This window comes from Pseudophryne corroboree, chromosome 8 (genome assembly GCF_028390025.1).
Source record: "Pseudophryne corroboree isolate aPseCor3 chromosome 8, aPseCor3.hap2, whole genome shotgun sequence".
NCBI lineage: Eukaryota > Metazoa > Chordata > Amphibia > Anura > Myobatrachidae > Pseudophryne > Pseudophryne corroboree.
In genome coordinates, this window is record NC_086451.1 from 236,090,829 (window position 1) to 236,108,465 (window position 17,637).

Below are 17,637 nucleotides of genomic sequence, written 5' to 3' on the forward strand. Positions count from 1 at the left end.
TGGCACTACCTTTGCAAGAAATGGTCTCTTCGAACAAACCAGAATGGCTCTCTCATACAGAAGAGTCCGAACTGGCATTTGAAAGACTAAAACAGTGTTTGTCACAAGCACCAGCACTGGGGATGCCAGATTAAGAGAAGCCCTTTGAATTGTACAGTACCGAAAGCGCTGGGTGCGCGGCAGGAGTCTTAACATAGAAGCATGGTGATGCCAGCAGACCGGTAGCCTACTACAGTGCACAGTTGGATACTGTAGCATGGTCTCTCCCCATTTGCCTACGAAGTGTTGCAGCCATAGCTTTGTTGGTAAGTAAAAGCGAAGTCGTAGTGTTAGGACATGACCTGACCATCCATACACCACATGCAGTATCAGCCTTGCTAAACTCTGCCCAAACCAGACATGTCTCAGCCGCTCGGTTTACAAAGTGGGAACTATCACTTATGGCCCCTGTAAACATCACCATAAAGAGGTGCAGTACACTAAATCCTGCAACTTACTTGCCGAGTGTGCCTGGTCATGCACAAAGGGTGGAGAATGAGAATGATGGTGGAGGAGGATTTAGTGCAGACACTGATACGCATGATTGTATAGAATACCTGAACCAGACTTGCACTGCGAGACCTGACATAAGTGACAACCCACTGGAAGGTGTAGACTTTACCTTCTACACTGACGGTAGTTGCCATAGACAGACAGACTCGGGTGACCTGTGCACCGGATACGCAGTTGTAGATTACAAAGTTATCATAGAATCTGAACCCCTTGGCCCACCTCACTCAAAACAAGTTGCTGAGCTGGTAGCACTGACCAGAGCATGTGAGTTGGCAAAGGGTAAGTCAGCTAATATATACACGGACTCTAGGTACGCCTTTGGAGTGGTGCATGATTTCGGGGCCCTGTGGCACCTCAGAAATTTCATAACGGCAGCTGGCACACCTGTAGTGCATCCGTCATACATTAAGAGGCTTCTGACAGCCATACAGGAACCGGACAGAGTGGCTGTTATCAAGTGTAAAGCACACACTTACAACCAAGACCCAATTTCACTTGGTAACAGCCGGGCGGACGAAGCTGCAAAATCAGCAGCAAGCACCATCATACAAACTAACACCACACAACTGATGACATTTAGCACGATAAACAATGTATCGAAATGCTAAATTTGTGTTCCCAACAGGAGAAGGCAGTCTGGAAGGCAAAGGGATATGGTCAGGAGTCCTCAGGACTTTGGAGAGATGGACACAGTAAGCCAGTGACTTCCAGGGCATATCTCCCAAGCTTAGCTGAGGTGGCACACGGTCTGACTCATCTGAACAAGGAAGGTATCTGCAAGTTGGTAAGAGCCTACTGGAGTGCACCAGGGTTCTCTTCTCAGGTAAGAAAGCAATGACATGTCTTACTTGCTTGAGGAAGAATATTGGTAAGACAATACCAATGGAGCCATCCCATATCCCTCCTACAGACGGACCTTTCCAGGTAATACAAATCGACTTCATACAGTTACCACCCTGTAGGAATTTAAAGTATGTATTAGTATGTATCAATGTCTCTTCAAACTGGGTAGAAGCATTCCCCGCTGCCACAAATACTGCCGTGTTCACTGCAAAGAAAATCGTGCAGGAATTTGTGTGTAGATATGGTATCATTAAAATGATTGAAAGTGATAGGGGTACCCATTTTACAGGTGAAGTCTTTCAGGTCATGTGCAAACTGATGGGTATTAATAGTAAGCTGCATACTCCATACCGGCCACAGGCCAGTGCGAAGTTGGAGAGAATGAAAAGCACTATTAAGAACAAGCTGAGCACAGTGATGGCTGAAACTTGACTGTTGTGGCCAGAAGCACTGCCACTAGTGTTGTACAGCATCAGAACCACTCCCAGGTCACCGCTTAACTTATCACCCTTCGAAGTTCTTTTTGGACGACAACCCCATGTAATGATAGACCCCCAGGATTTTAAATGCAATAATGAGATGACTGTGCAATGGAGGTCATTCCGAGTTGTTCGCTCGCAAGGCGATTTTAGCAGAGTTGCTCACGCTAAGCCGCCGCCTACTGGGAGTGAATCTTAGCATCTTAAAATTGCGAACGAAGTAATCGCAATATTGCGATTACACACCTCGTAGCAGTTTCTGAGTAGCTTCAGACTTACTCGGCATCTGCGATCAGTTCAGTGCTTGTCGTTCCTGGTTTGACGTCACAAACACACCCAGCGTTCGCCCAGACACTCCCCCGTTTCTCCAGCCACTCCTGCATTTTTCCCAGAAACGGCAGCGTTTTTTCACACACCCATAAAACGGCCAGTTTCCGCCCAGAAACACCCACTTCCTGTCAATCACACTCCGATCACCAGAACGATGAAAAAAACTCATAATGCCGTGAATAAAATACCAAACTTCTTAGCAAATTTACTTGACGCAGCCGCAGTGCGAACATTGCGCATGCGCAGTTAGCGGAAAATCGCACCGATGCGAAGGAAAATAACGAGCGAACAACTCGGAATGAGGGCCATAGAGACTGTGTTCCCGCTTTTTCTTGTGACTCTGTTTTTGATCAGGACAATTTGTTTTTGTGAGGGCCCCCGAGATGTCGAGCAAGGATCTGGAATGGGTTCTGATGGAGAGTGCGGATCAGCGCATCACTTTGGTCAAAGCTGGTATCAGTAAGAGATCTGGTAGACACGGAGCTCGGAGGCAAGGTGAAGGGTTATTGTCTGATGAATACTGCATATGTGCGCACTGCGATAACATAGTAGAAGATGGGTGCATCCAGAGATGTCAGTCAAACGATAATATCGACATGAGCGAACATCCTTTGAGTGATTACCACTCAGTGGGTACGGTCTTAACAGAATGCTGTGTGTGCTCACAAGTACCTCAAGGACAGAGTAAGTCGGGATTAGTGCCATACCCTTTAACAAAAGATGAGGTACTCAAATTACGGGGGGGGGGGGAGACCGGTGGACAAGAAATTCAATATATCTAGGCCCCCTAACTTGAAGCTCCCCCAGTACAACATAGATAGGTCTCTGTTGTGCTTTAACGTGTCCAATTTCCGGAAACCAGGAAATTGGGAAGTGACATGGGATAACCAGATAATGACCTTCTCACATAGAGCTGATAAAGTACCCATCAACTCCGAAGTTGTACGTAAGATAGCCACAGGTGGGAGGTATTTTCAATACAGGTATACACGTGGGATCAAAACCATGTGGGCTGGAAAAGTGTTGCAGGGGTATTGTGCCCACATCATCCAGCCCGATACTTGCACTGAGCAAATGAGAGAACTGGGGACTGGTTTCTTTATAAGGAAAATTTGTGATATGGTTTTGTTGCATTTTGTCCCTTATGTTCTTCCAGATGATGCCTACTTCATATGTGGAAGGAAAGCGTACAAGTGGCTTACTCCGAGCTCTGAAGGGTTGTGTTATATTGGCAGAGTACTACCACACGACAAAATGAAAGACATTCACCGCAACGCTCAGACTCCTTATAATCATACACATTATGAACACATTGTCAAGAGACACCTCATAGATAGGACAGAGCACACAGTCTCTGATTTGATCCATGAATCCACAGGGATTCAAATTCTTCTCACATTAGATATCACCCGTACTGCCAGAGGAATTATAAATTATAGGTACATCCATGCACTGACGAACTTGATAGACAATATCGCTGAGATGTATGATGACACCTTCAGGTATACGGGTAGGGAACTGCAAGCCTACAAGAAGGAGCTGGTCCAGCACAGGATGGTCTTAAAATATGTCACGGCTGTGACAGGTGGGTACTCTGTTACTCTGGAAACTCAATATGGTGTGAAGTGCTGTACGTATATTACAAATAGTACTGAAGACCCAACGGAGATCATCGATCAAAAGATGGACGAGATCTTGCAGTTGAAGTGGGAGTTCAGAAGGAAGCACAACCTTACCTTGACGGCTGTGGGTAATGAATTGACCGGCTGGGCCTCATGGTTGAATCCACTCAAATGGTTCTCTGGGTTAGGAGAGTGGGCGCAAAATGTAATTGCAAGTGTGGGAAAGTTTCTCCTATGTATCCTGGGTGTCGTCATAATTATTGGTCTGATATTCAGATGTGTTTGAATTTTGACGCGGCGCACACATAAGACAAATTTAATGAGTCTAAGGAGCGAGGGCGTTGTAACAGCGGCAGATTTGATTTATGACCCAACTGTAGAAACAGTGTTGTGATGAGGAATGCAAATGAATTTCATGACCTGTTTCTTTCACCATTTTTCTGTTTTCCCCTCTACCCAGAGACATCCAACCGGAAAAGTCTTCAGTATACCCAAATTTATGTAAATGGATTTTTATGTGTCTTACCCTCATCTCTGCAATCTTCAGTTAATGACACACATAGTCGATAAATGTTATCCACACACAATAGCATACACATACGTCTCCCCCACATGTATCATCAGATAAATGTGCTCCCCATTTGTTGGTATAAGAAGCCCGAAAGGTGAGGGCTAATGGCCTTTGCCTGGAAAGAGCTCGGTAATGTTTGTTTGCCCATGTACAGACCCTTAATACGAGATGAGAAGGAATTAATGTATACTTTGCAGTACCTCGAAGCTTACTTAGAACATACACGGCACGATGATACATGCCCCTCAGACATTTACTCATACATACACGCTTTTTCCTATCCCACTAGGCTATACATTTCCCACCTACTACTCTTTCCCTGATACCCGAACATTGTACATATTGTAAATGTAATATTTTCAGTATTACTAGTTATGCGTGGCAGTTATTGTTTGCAGCCAAAGGGTGGACTGTCGAAGTCGAAAATATTATATGAACATGCATCAAGTACAAACACCACACAGAGTGGCCTCCATGCGTGTGCTTGTTCTGCCGTGCGTGCACCTGCCCGCACGCTGTGTACATTGGCTCATGAGGCCCTACGTATTAGCGCGTGGTATGAGTAATTATGGTAGCATACGCATTGAAAAGCCACAAAGACATAACTGACATTTCATCCACGTAGTGCATAATTTACACATAGCCCACACACACACCACACCAGCAAGTTACATTTACATTAGAAATGGAACAATAGAGATATTCAACTTTACAGGATGTGAGGGGACAGAAATAGGTCAGAACATAGTGTTTGGTATCCACATGTACAGTAATTCAAGGACAATATTCCGATTGCAGTTTGCAGATAATCGCATGCTCCTGCGCATAGTTATGCACAGGAATACAATATTCATATCTCACTGTATTTACTGTACTCCTGATATTCGGCGGGAACCCAGTGGAGGACACCTGGAACAGGCATCGCCCACCTATTCAAACTGACCTATGACCCCTCATGTACTGTAAATGACCAGCTCTTTGACCTATGAAAGAAGAGATTACAGTTTCCTTTGTTTCATGCTTTGGACCATTGTATAAAAACCAAGCCTCCTGGCTGGCCTCAGTCTATTCTCTGAAGGTCATCTTTCTAGATTGACTGAGGACCGGATCCGGGTGGCGCAGGCGAACAAACGTATGTATCCATTGGTTGTAGCTTCTTCTCTGTAATAGTGTTGTATTTCTCTGTGAACCCCCTTTTAAGTAAATATTTGTTGCTGCGTTGGACCACAACATAACATAGGGGGTCATTCCGAGTTGATTGCTAGCTGGCGTCGTTCGCAGCGCAGCGATCAGGATAAAAATTGGCATTTCTGCGCATGCGTATGGCCCGCAGTGCGCACGCGCGACGTACTTTCACAAAAAACTATGCAGTTTCACACAAGGTCGAGCGACTCTTTTCATTCGCTCTGCTGATCGGTGAGTGATTGACAGGACGCAGGGCGTGTTTGTGACTTTAAAACAGGAACTAAACAGTCTGCAGTGATCGCAAGGTAGGAGTAGGTCTGCAGCTACTCAGAAACTGCATGAAAATATTTTGGAGCAGTTCTGCTAACCTTTCGGTCGCACTTCTGCTAAGCTAAGATACACTCCCAGCGGGTGGCGGCTTAGCGTTTGCACTGCTGCTAAAAGCGGCTAGCGAGCGATCGACTCGGAATGAGGGCCAAATACAACTGGTGTCGCATTCCTTTCCTGTTAGGGGTTTAAAGTGTATTGGGCCGCACGTGTAGCTACTTTGTACTTACAGCGTGACGGTGTGCTTACGCAACGTGTACGCATTTCATAGAGGGTTATCACACCCACGCTTAGCGGTCGCAGCGGCCTGAACATTTCTGTATTTAGGTATTGCTTTTTCTTCCTGTAAGTTAAGTGAACTTAACACTAGAGACCAGATCCCGTAACAACATAGGTAAAAAGTCAAGGGGGGTGAATACTTTAGCAAGGCACTGTATGTGTATATATATATATATATATATATATAGAGAGAGAGAGAGAGAGAGAGAATATTGCGATTCAAAACTCACACAAGTGGAGATGATAGTAAGTGCCTCCTGATAATAAGTCCATGCCTCCTTTTGGTCACAGCTCTCCAGCTCCACAGGTCTCTCAGGTAAACTCAACTTTATCAGACTATGTAGGCATTTACTAATGGTAGAGACAAGATACAGTAGATCAGACGTGCTCTTCTCAAACACTTTACAGCTTACATCAAACATATCTCAGACATGGAATTAAGCTATGACATACTGTAAGAGATGAGGTATATGTAATGATAATGCTAACGCTAATTATGACTGCATAAAACGGATAAAAGAAATAATTACATATCAAAACTTCAATATTTGATATATTAGCTAATTTATAAGTTCCTAAATTGGTCCATGATTATTGATTATATGCATTGTTATTGGTATTAGGTCTCTAGGTTGACAAGACTTAGGTTGACAGTGTCTAGGTCGACAGGGTCTCTAGGTCAACATGTTATTGGTCGACAGGTCAAAAGGTAAACATGAGTTTTCCCTTTTTTTAACTTTTTCATACTTTACGATCCACGTGGACTACGAATCAAACGGTAACCTGTGCCAAGCGCAGCGGCAGCGGAGTGAGGCACCTTGGCCGAAGCCGCGAGCCATGCAAGGGGATGCGGTGCACTAATTGGGGTTCTCGGGCACTTTACGGCGAAAATGACAACAAAAAAGATTAAAAAACTCATGTCGACCTTTTGACCTGTCGATCTAAAGACCCTGTCGACCTAGAATACTTGTTGACCTAGCTACTGTCAACCAATAGTGGTCGACATAGACACTGTCGACCTAAGTGGTCGACCTTCAATGCCACACCCATTTTTATCACGTTACATTATTATTAATTACACGACATTTCCCACATTTGAAAATATACGTACATTGAACACTTGGAATATTTAGCTCTTGACATTTTAGATTTACTGCCTAATTTATATGTACAGTTATGGATGAGAGTATTTAATCCCAGCATCTCCCTGACATGCCCCATCACCGGCAGCCTGCTTCCCCACATATAAGCAGTCAGAATCATGTATTTAATTTCTCTGAAGTTTGATTTCTTATAGAAAGTTAGATTTGGGTGGGGTGTGTTCAATCTGCAATCTAAAATGCAGTGTAAAAATAAAGCAGCCAGTATTTACCCTGCACAGAAACAAAATAACCCACCCAAATCTAACTCTCTCTGCACATGTTATATCTGCCCCCCACTGCAGTGCACATGGGGGGTAATTCCAAGTTGATCGCAGCAGGAATTTTTTTAGCAGTTGGGCAAAACCATGGCCCTCATTCCGAGTTGTTCGCTCGCAAGGCGATTTTAGCAGAGTTACACACGCTAAGCCAACGCCTACTGGGAGTGAATCTTAGCTTCTTAAAATTGCGACCGATGTATTCGCAATATTGCGATTACAAACTACTTAGCAGTTTCAGAGTAGCTTCAGACTTACTCGGCATCTGCGATCAGTTCAGTGCTTGTCGTTCTTGGTTTGACGTCACAAACACACCCAGCGTTCGCTCAGACACTCCCCCGTTTCTCCGGCCACTCCTGCGTTTTTTCCGGAAACGGTAGCGTTTTTATCCACACGCCCATAAAACGCCGTGTTTCCGCCCAGTAACACCCATTTCCTGTCAATCACACTACGATAGCCGGAGCGAAGAAAAAGCCGGGAGTAAAAATACTATCTTCATTGTTAAATTACTTGGCGCAGTCGCAGTGCGAATATTGCGCATGCGTACTAAGCGGAATTTCACTGCGATGCGATGAAAATTACCGAGCGAACGACTCGGAATGAGGGCCCATGTGCACTGCAGGTGTGGCAGATGTAACATGTGCAGAGAGAGTTAGATTTGGGTGTGGTGAGTTCAATTTGCAATCTAAATGGCAGTGTAAAAATAAAGCAGCCAGTATTTACCCTGCACAGAAACAAAATAACCCACCCAAATCTAACTCTCTCTGCACATGTTATATCTGCCCCCCACTGCAGTGCACATGGTTTTGCCCAACTGCTCTGGATTCTGAAGTGAGAGCAAAAGTAAAAAAAGTAAGTAACTTTGTATATTGAGCAAACCAAGTTACAATACAAGGGTTCAGATGTATGTGTTTATATGCTGCTGGTCTTAGGCACTCGTGGGAGTGGTTATAATTAAATGCTTCATTTTGGACCTAGTTATGTTTTATTACACTTTGTATATTTTTCTATTTCATATGTTTATTGGTTTTGATATTCAATCATCATGAGGACACAACCCACAGCACTATGGGGGTAATTCTGAGTTGATCGCAGCAGCAAGTTTGTTAGCAATTGGGCAAAACCATGGGGGTAATTCCAAGTTGATCGCAGCAGGACATTTTTTAGCAGTTGGGCAAAACCATGTGCACTGCAGGTGGGGCAGATGTAACGTGCAGAGAGAGTTAGATTTGGGTGTGGTGATTTCAATCTGCAATCTAAATGGCAGTGTAAAAATAAAGCAGCCAGTATTTACCATGCACAGAAACAAAATAACCCACCCAAATCTAACTCTCTCTGCAAATGTTATATCTGCCCCCCTGCAGTGCACATGGTTTTGCCCAACTGCTAAAAAATTTCCTGCTGCGTTCAACTTGGAATTACCCCCATGGTTTTGCCCAATTGCTAACAAACTTGCTGCTGCGATCAACTCAGAATTACCCCCATAGTGCTGTGGGTTGTGTCCTCATGATGATTGAATATCAAAACCAATAAACATATGAAATAGAAAAATATACAAAGTGTAATAAAACATAACTAGGTCCAAAATGAAGCATTTAATTATAACCACTCCCACGAGTGCCTAAGACCAGCAGCATATAAACACATACATCTGAACCCTTGTATTGTAACTTGGTTTGCTCAATATACAAAGTTACTTACTTTTTTTACTTTTGCTCTCACTTCAGAATCCGCCCCATTGTCTCTACGGGCCTAATTCAGCAGCAGCGTTCGCATGCTGAAGCCCTGTGAAGTGTGCGCACGCACAGCAGCCGCACAGCGTGTGTGCACACTGTGAGATGCGGAAGTGTTTTTGGTGTGCGGTCTGGACAACGCAGACGTGTCCGAACCATTTGCGGGGCGGTCCGCAGCGGCTGCGTGATGTCACACGCAGCTGATGCGGCCCAAAACATGCCTTTGTATGTTTGCGGGAGGAGGGGGGGGGCTGGATCCAGCATGCAGGGCGGACTTGCCCTGTGCTGGGCATACCCCGCATAGCAGAAATGTATCATAGATGTGTGGGTTTTCACACATCTACAATCCATGCTGAATCAGGCCCTATATTTGTGTAAGTGCAATTGCAATTGAAGTTGAGAGCTTGTTTAACGATATCACGCTATACAATTTTTTCCTCAATCTCTTTTGGGTATTCATTTCTTTCAGTTGTGGACCATCTGGGAGTGAGCAAATTTCCTGTATTAGAACAAAGGGGGTCATTCCGACCCGATCGCTAGCGGCAGTTTATCGCAGCGCAGAGATCAGGGCGGATCTGCGCATGCACCGGCACATGCTGGATGGCCGAAGGCCGTTGTTCCCTTGCGATCGCCTCTGCCGGATTGAAAGGCAGAGGCAGTCGCTGGGCGGGAGGGGGCGTTTGGCCACCGTTATGGGGGCACGGTCCGGCCAATGCAGGCGTGGACGGACCGTTCGGGGGGCAGGCCGCAGCGGCTGCATGACGTCACACGCAGCCGCTGCAACCAGGGGCAGCGACGAGCAACTCCCGGCCAAGCTGTGCGATGCCTTTGTACTTGTGCGGGGGGGGGGGGGGACAGACAGACATGCTGGCCGTCCCCCCGCATGTCTGGGAACATGACCGCAGCTGTGCTAAAGCTACGATCAACTCGGAATGACCCCCAAAATCCAATTGATATAGAAGGTGATCATTCTAGGTATTCCAGTAAGGCTTTTTGAAAACTGTATACCAGTGGTTCTCCATTCATCAGACCACCAAAAAGTTATTATTTCTATGTCACTAGTGCCCAGCTAGGTGGTTTGGGAAATGTGAACTGTTCGGGGTCCTGAGGACAGTGGTTTAGAAACACTGCATTATACTATCTTTTGGTATTCTGAAAATTGTCATGACTCTCATTATTTTATATCTGTCTGCTGTACCTCTGAGGTGCTGCTGTGTCATTTGGACATAAACATCCTAGTGATAATTGGTGGACCCCTTTATTAAAGTAAACCTTAGTTACCTTTTATACCAGTAAATAAAGACACGGAGACATGATTTTGGCAGAAAATTGCTAGCTATTTATTTGACCCTAACCATAGCAAAACCTGTAATTGGGAAAAGTTTGTTAAGATGCCGAATCAGCCGGCATAATGGTGGCAGAAAAAAGAACGGCTCTATTAAACTATTGGTAAACTTAAATTGGTAAACTGACCGAAACCGTCCAGCACCCTATCAAAACCGGTAATAGGTGTCAACACAACCCCCACAGTGACTTCCCACCGCTCCTGGGTGCCCTGCCGCTGCCTCCCGGATGGGTGGTCGAGCGGCCATTAAGTCGATGGAGGTGAGTGCACCTAAACCATATAACACTGAAACTTACTACCTATAAAAAACCATACAACTACAAACTGCCGTTCTTTTCCGCCTATAAATAGCCAACGAAGGAAAACAGCTAAGCAATTAAACGCCAATGCACTCCGCATCAAACAGAAAACAACCTCTACCCTTAGGGCGGGAGGGCGGGAAGGAAATTCAGCAAGCAAAGAGGCCTAAAATGGCCACTCCAGCCTATATATAACCTAACCCTCCCCCTTTTCCTAAGGCTGTACTACCTCACAGCTAGGTCCACCCCTCACAGGATGTTTAACTCATTACTCTCCTATGTAGTCAATTCTCTCTCCTAAACATCCTAGTGATAATTGGTGAACCCCTTTATTAAAGTAAACCTTAGTTACCTTTTATACCAGTAAATAAAGACACAGAGACATGATTTTGGCAGAAAATTGCTAGCTATTTATTTGACCCTAACCATAGCAAAACCTGTAATTGGGAAAAGTTTGTTAAGATGCCGAATCAGCCGGCATAATGGTGGCAGAAAAAAGAACGGCTCTATTAAACTATTGGTAAACTTAAATTGGTAAACTGACCGAAACCGTCCAGCACCCTATCAAAACCGGTAATAGGTGTCAACACAACCCCCACAGTGACTTCCCACCGCTCCTGGGTGCCCTGCCGCTGCCTCCCGGATGGGTGGTCGAGCGGCCATTAAGTCGATGGAGGTGAGTGCACCTAAACCATATAACACTGAAACTTACTACCTATAAAAAACCATACAACTACAAACTGCCGTTCTTTTCCGCCAAAAGCGAAGGACTCCATCCAAGAGTCCTCGCACCGCCACCATAAACTACCCTAACTCCTGCAACACTAGGAACAGATCCTCCAGGAAAAACATCATCCCCTCATTGGATAGATGCACACCATCAGGCCGAAAAAGGTGTCTGTCTCGGAACCGAATCCTAGGGTGGCGAACCACTTTACCTCCATGGGCCAAGACCCACTTCGCCACCGCCCCATTCACCTTTATCCTGGCCTCATCTATTACGCGTCCGTCCTTCACACCTCGCCAACTCAACCTTGGCACCATCAGGGAAAATACCAATATACAATTGGTCCATGCTGCGGCCACCCTTGCCAGATCTTGTATCATGGCCCACCGCAGCTCCAAGGAAGTCCTCTTCCCAAGGTCGTTGCCACCTAAGTGGACAACCAAAACCTTGGGAACTCCATGCTTCCTGGCCTGACTGACCAGTCTACTCAATAGATCTGTCCACATCATACCTCGCCAACCAAGCCATCTAATTCCCTGACCTCTAGGAAACCTCTGAGCAGTATCAGAGGCCAAAAACCTTGCTGCCCAAAAGACATACGAGTGGCCGACCACCCAAACGGACAAGCCATCAGCGAAACAACCTGAATGAAAGGAAAAAGGGGTAAAATGTGTTACTATAATTCTACGCCATAACATGTAATTGTGTTATGAAAAATATATAGAGTGATGCAACTTGCGCCTTCCTAGCTGCAGCTCAGTCCTGCTCACAAGAACACCACTTCTTTAATCGACATATATTTTAACACACAAAAGAGCGGTCCTCAGGCGCTGCTAGGTTTTCTCAAAATAATTTCGTGAACACAGGTCTGTAGATATATACGAGAAGAGATCACCACAGCATCATAATAATCAGCTCTGATCTTTTCTGGAGTGGTCTCCTTTACTCACCGTTAAACAGTGAGATGCATGCACATAAAGGTATCTTTTTACTTGATATTCCACTTATTCATAATGGACTGTACTCATATGGAACAACACTCACCTGGGTCAAAGGACCCTATATGCACAAAAAGGTTTCTTTTTCCTCAAGGTGTCCTTCACAGCACATCCAAGTCCAAAAAAATACACCGGATAAAATCCAAAAGGGTATAAAAGGATTTTATTTACTTGAAACAGGATCCATAAAATGATTAAAAAAGGTTGTTTTAATTTTTTGTAAAATGCAAAAGAATAACAAAAATAATAATAACAAAAACCTGGAGGGCATATAATTTTTGTATCACTCTATACCCATGCAGACCAAGATGGAATAAAGCCAATAGGTAAAATAAGAGTGAATGCCAGTCTCCAGGAATACCTCAACACCAACGCGTTTCGGAAATCCTTTTCCTTCCTCAGGGTGTCTTATTTTACCTATTGGCTTTATTCCATCTTGGTCTGCATACCATCCAAATTTAAGGAGCAATTGGAGGTTCCCCATTTTGTTTTTCCCGGGAACAATGAGGTGAATCAGCTTGGCTCCTTATCTTTTGCATTCCTAACGCCGATGGGTATAGAGTGATACAAAAATTATATGCCCTCCAGGTTTTTGTTATTATTATTTTTGTTATTCTTTTGCATTTTACAAAAAATTAAAAGAACCTTTTTAATCATTTTATGGATCCTGTTTCAAGTAAATAAAATCCTTTTATACCCTTTTGGATTTTATCCGGTGTATTTTTTTGGACTTGGATGTGCTGTGAAGGACACCTTGAGGAAAAAGAAACCTTTTTGTGCATATAGGGTCCTTTGACCCAGGTGAGTGTTGTTCCATATGAGTACAGTCCATTATGAATAAGTGGAATATCAAGTAAAAAGATACCTTTATGTGCATGCATCTCACTGTTTAACGGTGAGTAAAGGAGACCACTCCAGAAAAGATCAGAGCTGATTATTATGATGCTGTGGTGATCTCTTCTCGTATATATCTACAGACCTGTGTTCACGAAATTATTTTGAGAAAACCTAGCAGCGCCTTAGGACCGCTCTTTTGTGTGTTAAAATATATGTAATTGTGTTAACCTGAAGGATCTGCCAAAAAGAAAAAAATTTTTTTGCTCCCTAATGCCGCAGCAGTCACGGCCTAGCCGATCTCCCGAGCTTCTAGCCAATTTGAAGTAACAGCATTAAGACATTAAGGGAAAGGCAAAAGAAACAAAACGAAATTAAACAGGGGGGGGGGGGGGGGTATAAAAAAGAGGGTAAAACATGAAATAACTCAGCTGGAGGTGAAAGCATAAAACCTGCTGAGGGACTTTGATTAGAACAGATTAGCCGAATTAATGATTAGAATTCAGTCCGTCAAGTCAGGCAAAAATCGCAAAATAACTCCAGACCCCCGCTGCCGGCTCACGCCCGCAGCGGCAAGTGGCTAATCCCTGAGTAGGATCACACACGGGTAAACGAACCAACATACAGCGAACATAACATATGCATAAACACCAAGCAAACATTATCTTACTCTAACTTATTGATGTAAGCTACGCTTAAGCAAAGTATCTCAGGCGACGGGGCGAATGTACCGCTTATAACAGGACGACTTCCATCGTCCCACCGCCTGGATTTGGGCCCCCGAAAAACCCGCGGCCGCTGCCGCCGTAGCAGCCCCTATGCGGAAGGAGTGTGTACCGAAGTGGGAGGGGGAAAGGCCCAAGCTCGTCAGACAGCGACCCATCATCCACCGAAATTGGAACTTCGTTACTGGCAGCCCGTCATAGTGCAGCAACCACGACCCCCGACATTCGGGCCTCACTGCCTCATATTGTACTGCCAACCGCACTGGGCATATGCTCTCCTCAAGTGCCGGAACCAGGGTGACCCATCGGCCCTTCCCCACCTGGTCCGTCTTAGAGCGTCGCAATCTGCACAGCAAGGACCTCCCACTCACCACTACGTCCTCTACCAGCATGCGCGAATCAGTTTGCTTAGAAGGCGCTACCAACTCTGATATCCTAAAGGCGCCGTGGTAAGCCATAGAGAACGCCAATCTAAAAAGCAGCGATTCAAACATAGGTGATGCGATGGCTCCAACCGACCCAATGATGCCTGGCAGCAAAGCCGCATCAATGGGCCGCCTTCTGTCAGGCGGCGTAGGTGCTACGCGCGCCCATCCTTTCATAGCCTTAAGCAGAATCCCACTTTTCGTCAAATCGGGAACCCCCTTAATTCTGCAGAAGAACGCAATGCCAGCCAAGTACCGGGACACCACCGCTCTAGACCTACCCGAAACATAAAGCTGCCAAATAAAAGAAAGTATCATCCGATGCCCGCTCTTACCTCGTTGCTTCCGTCCTCTAGCAAATTCTTCCCATTCGCTCCAGGCCTGCTTGTAAGCCTTAAGCGTTGATGGCGCGACCGAACGCAGTGCTAGACCTTCCAGTCCGGCTTGATGACCTGCCAGACATAACCGGGACAATGAAAACCTTGTTCCTGGGCCTCAGGAGCCAACCAGTAAAACCTCTCCCATTGCCCTCGTGATAGCGCGTCAGCGACCCCATTCTCTAGACCCGGTACGTGTTGTGCCCGAAACCACACGTTCCTGCGCAGGCAAGTAAGCATCAACTGCCCTAGCACCCGAAGCACTACCAGCGATTTTGCCCTCTGGTTGTTAATCGCGTGCACCACGCCCAGATTGTCGCATCCGAACTGGATGCTGCGATGCGCTAACCGCTCGCCCCAGATTTCCAGCGCAACCATGATGGGAAAGAGTTCCAGGAGCAGAAGGTCCTTTGTGAAACCCGCCTGGTGCCAGTCTGCCGGCCACGATGCCGCGCACCAAGATCCCTCAAGATAGCAACCAAAACCGGAGGCTCCTGCCGCGTCGGTGAAAAGCTGCAATCTGGCGCTGTCGACCGTTGGTGCCTGCCATAAGCGCACACCGTTGAAATCCTCCAGGAACGAGGCCCATACTGCCAGATCCCTTTTTATCTCAGCGGGTAAGCGTACAAAGTGGTGCGGCCTGGCACACCCCGCGGTCGCTCTTTCCAGCTTCCGGCAGAAAACCCTGCCCATCGGGATGACCCGACAAGCAAAGTTAAACATGCCCAGCAAGGATTGCGCCTGCCGCAGCTTAACCTTGCGCGAACCCATGAATTGGCCAATGGCTTCGCGAAGCTTAGCCACTTTGTCCAAAGGAAGGCGACACTCGCCTGACACCGTGTCGATCTCGATTCCCAGAAATGACAGGCAAGAGACCGGTCCCTCCGTTTTGTCCTCGGCCACTGGCACTCCGAAATGCCAAAACAATGCTCGTATACTGAAAAGCAGGTTGCCGCACCGTGGCGAATCCGCCGGCCCCGTACAAAGGAAATCATCGAGGTAGTGGGCAACCCCGTGCCCACCCGACGAAGACTCCACGCACCAATGCAGGAAGGTACTAAAACGTTCAAAATACGAGCATGAAACGGAACACCCCATCGGCAAACATTTGTCAATGAAATATTCCGGTCCAATCAGGAAACCCATAAAACGGAATGAGTCCGGATGAAGGGGTAGCAACCTAAAAGCGGATTCGACGTCAATCTTTGCCATGAGGGCCCCAGCGCTGAAGCTGCGGACCAAATTAAGCGCCTCGTCAAACGACTGATACACTACCGAGCAATGACCCGGATGTATAGCGTCGTTGACCGAGGACCCCGCTGGGTAGGAAAGGTGCTGAATCAGTCGGAAGGACCCGGGTGTTTTCTTGGGGACCACCCCCACCGGGGAGATGACGAGGTCCGCCACTGGGGGTGTTGAAAACGGCCCCTCCATCCTGCCCAGCCTGACCTCCTTATCGACCTTCTCCCGCAACACTAAAGGCAAGGCCCGAGCAGACTGGAGGTTCCTCTGTGCCCGAACTGTAACATCGCTCGCAACAGGCAAGCGGAAACCAAAACTAAAACCTGAATATAAAAACCTGGCATCCTCTCTATTCGGATACCAATCCAACCATCTACCCATAGCCTCTAACCTAATTGGCGTTGGCGCCCTGTGGAGCGCTCCCGCCGGGTGCCCCTCTCGTGTAGGATTGCTTAGAACGGGGACCCTGCCGAGCACTCTTGAAGCAGGATGAGGCAGGGTGGGAACCCCCGCAATGGAGGCAAGCGTGACGGAACCGACACTGCTTGCCGTAGGAACATGCCGCGTTGTTAAACGCGAAACATAATCCTTTCGTTGCGGGCTGTTTCCCTGCCCGGACGGCCGACCTACCTGGCCTGGCCGATCCGCCGTCCGCGCCGGGCGCATGGGCGGACGGCCCAGCACGGTGTCCGTCCGCCCCTGCGCTCCGGGGCTCCTTGGCCTGCTGCGAGGCCCTGGTGACCTTAAGCCATACTTCCACGTCCTTGAAGCCAAAATCCATAACATACAACCCGTCCTGCTTCTCCCTGAATTCCTCATCATACCTGCGCCATTCGTTACCCGCTGATGTGCGTTGCATATCGTGCACGAGATGCAGGTTTCGAATGATATTCATATGTTCCTCCGGCCTGTCTTCAAGGTAACAAGCCGCGAAAACCCAAAATCCCGCCAGCCAGTTATCAAACGTGCGGAACGCCTCGGCCCCTACGCCCTTCTTAGCGGTTGCTGCCTTAAACTCTTTTTTAGCGTCTTTCGTCAAGACGAAGACATCTACGTAGTCCCCCCTGCGAATCCTCTTGCTGCAGCTATCCCTAAGCCCCCGCATGACAGCGGTATATTCGCAGCGGACCACGCCTGGCAAGTCGCGTCGTTTCCTGGCCCTGCGAGATTCTTTGCTAAGCCGCCTTCGCCTCTTACGCCTCTCCTGCTGACCAGCCGCCTTCTTGGCGTATTTAGTCGCCCTTTTCTTCGCCTTTGTAGTGCTACTGACGTCGGACGCTGCCGAAGAAAGGGAGGAGGAGGAAGAAGAGGAAGGAGAGGAGGAAGG

At 46.8% G+C, this 17,637-nt stretch overlaps 1 protein-coding gene across 3 annotated transcripts in view; it reads right to left on the reverse strand.

Annotated features, from left to right (window-relative positions):
- Nucleotides 1-17,637, reverse strand: part of TEX11 (testis expressed 11) — a 1,490,225-nt gene that overhangs the window by 94,566 nt on the left and 1,378,022 nt on the right. For all 3 annotated transcript variants that reach the window (XM_063937124.1, XM_063937125.1, XM_063937123.1), the window contains one exon: nucleotides 6,419-6,539. In XM_063937124.1, the coding sequence (XP_063793194.1) occupies nucleotides 6,419-6,539 (121 nt within the window). The remainder of the gene's footprint in view (nucleotides 1-6,418; nucleotides 6,540-17,637) is intronic.